At 38.4% G+C, this 1,177-nt stretch overlaps 1 protein-coding gene across 1 annotated transcript; it reads left to right on the top strand.

Moving 5' to 3' along the window:
- The first annotated feature begins 210 nt into the window (after positions 1 to 210).
- Positions 211 to 717, top strand: LOC120163739 (zinc finger protein 11-like). Its single transcript, XM_039173588.1, has one exon. It carries the CDS (start codon positions 211 to 213, stop codon positions 715 to 717), a length of 507 nt encoding a protein of 168 aa, XP_039029519.1.
- The last annotated feature ends 460 nt before the right edge of the window (positions 718 to 1,177 follow it).

Below are 1,177 nucleotides of genomic sequence, written 5' to 3'. Positions count from 1 at the left end.
TATAAAGCAGGTATAATACTTGCCCGGTTCGTCTCACTCTGGTCAACTTAACTGCATCTTTCGCAGATCGATCATCAGTACGTTCTCGTTCTTTTTCTCTACAAGTTTTTCTTCTTACTCTACAATGCAATCTGTACCCAAACCAACATTGTTTTAAAGTTTTTAATAACATTTTATTTTTGTGATGTTTTTAGAATATAGAAAGCAATCATGCATAGGAGTGGTTCTACAACAAAGTGGGACTTTAACAGGTTCGACTTGGTGGAGCTGGATGGTGAAGATTACTCGTGTTGTAAGTCACCATGGCCTGCGAAATATTACAGTTGCAGCTTTTGCAAGAGGGAATTCAGGTCTGCTCAAGCACTTGGAGGTCACATGAATGTTCATAGGAAGGATAGAGCCAGGTTGAGATTGTTATCTTCATGGGTTTTAGAATCCAAGGACCCTAACCCTAACCCTAACCCTATTAGTTCATCGTCATCTAATTTAATATCCTCTCATTCAGCTAACATCTCACTCTATCCCCATCATTCCTTGCTTTCCCCACTCTACAACACTACCACTCCATCTTCACTTCTAACCTATGGGGAAAACCGAAGAAAGCCCTTGAACTCTCAACTCGGAGATTCGGCAAATTTGAAGATGCACGCTCAAAACTATGAGCTTGAAGATTCAAACGAGGTTTTAGATCTGGAGCTTCGACTCTGCCATCTTTAAGTGCAATGGTGCCTTCCAAATTTATGTATCTTATCTCATCATCTAGGTTGCATTTACTTATTTTCTGTTCCTTCTTCCTTTTTATCTCTACATTGCAGAGTTTCTTTTTGCTTTCCGCCATAGCCTTCTCAACCATGATCCATGATGAAAGCTGTTATTATATTAAGCAATGCTGATATTAAGACTGCCTTACTTTTTTTCGTTTAATGTATCAGACATATGGTTTTGCATGGGCTTTGCCCCGAAATATTTTGTTCTCGTTAACTGTCAAAACCAGGATCACCACAACAGGGTACGCAGTTCAGTATGGTTAATTAAATGAAATAATAATGGAAGGTGAAGTTGTTTGTTTGGTATATGACAGATGAGATGGGATGTTTCTTTAATGAATGTTCTATTTGCATTCTTTACGATGCGAAATCAGAGATAGAGTACGTCATTATTCTTTAAAGGCTTCCAT

The sequence above is a fragment of the Hibiscus syriacus genome, unplaced genomic scaffold, assembly GCF_006381635.1.
Source record: "Hibiscus syriacus cultivar Baekdansim isolate YM2019G1 unplaced genomic scaffold, ASM638163v2 tig00002919_pilon, whole genome shotgun sequence".
NCBI lineage: Eukaryota > Viridiplantae > Streptophyta > Magnoliopsida > Malvales > Malvaceae > Hibiscus > Hibiscus syriacus.
Note: the sequence above shows the minus strand (reverse complement) of the source record. Positions and strands in the feature narration are given on the sequence as shown.

Bases quoted from the DNA above. Each gene is read 5' to 3' on its own strand.
- LOC120163739 (XM_039173588.1), top strand. From the start codon at position 211: ATGCATAGGAGTGGTTCTACAACAAAGTGGGACTTTAACAGGTTCGAC.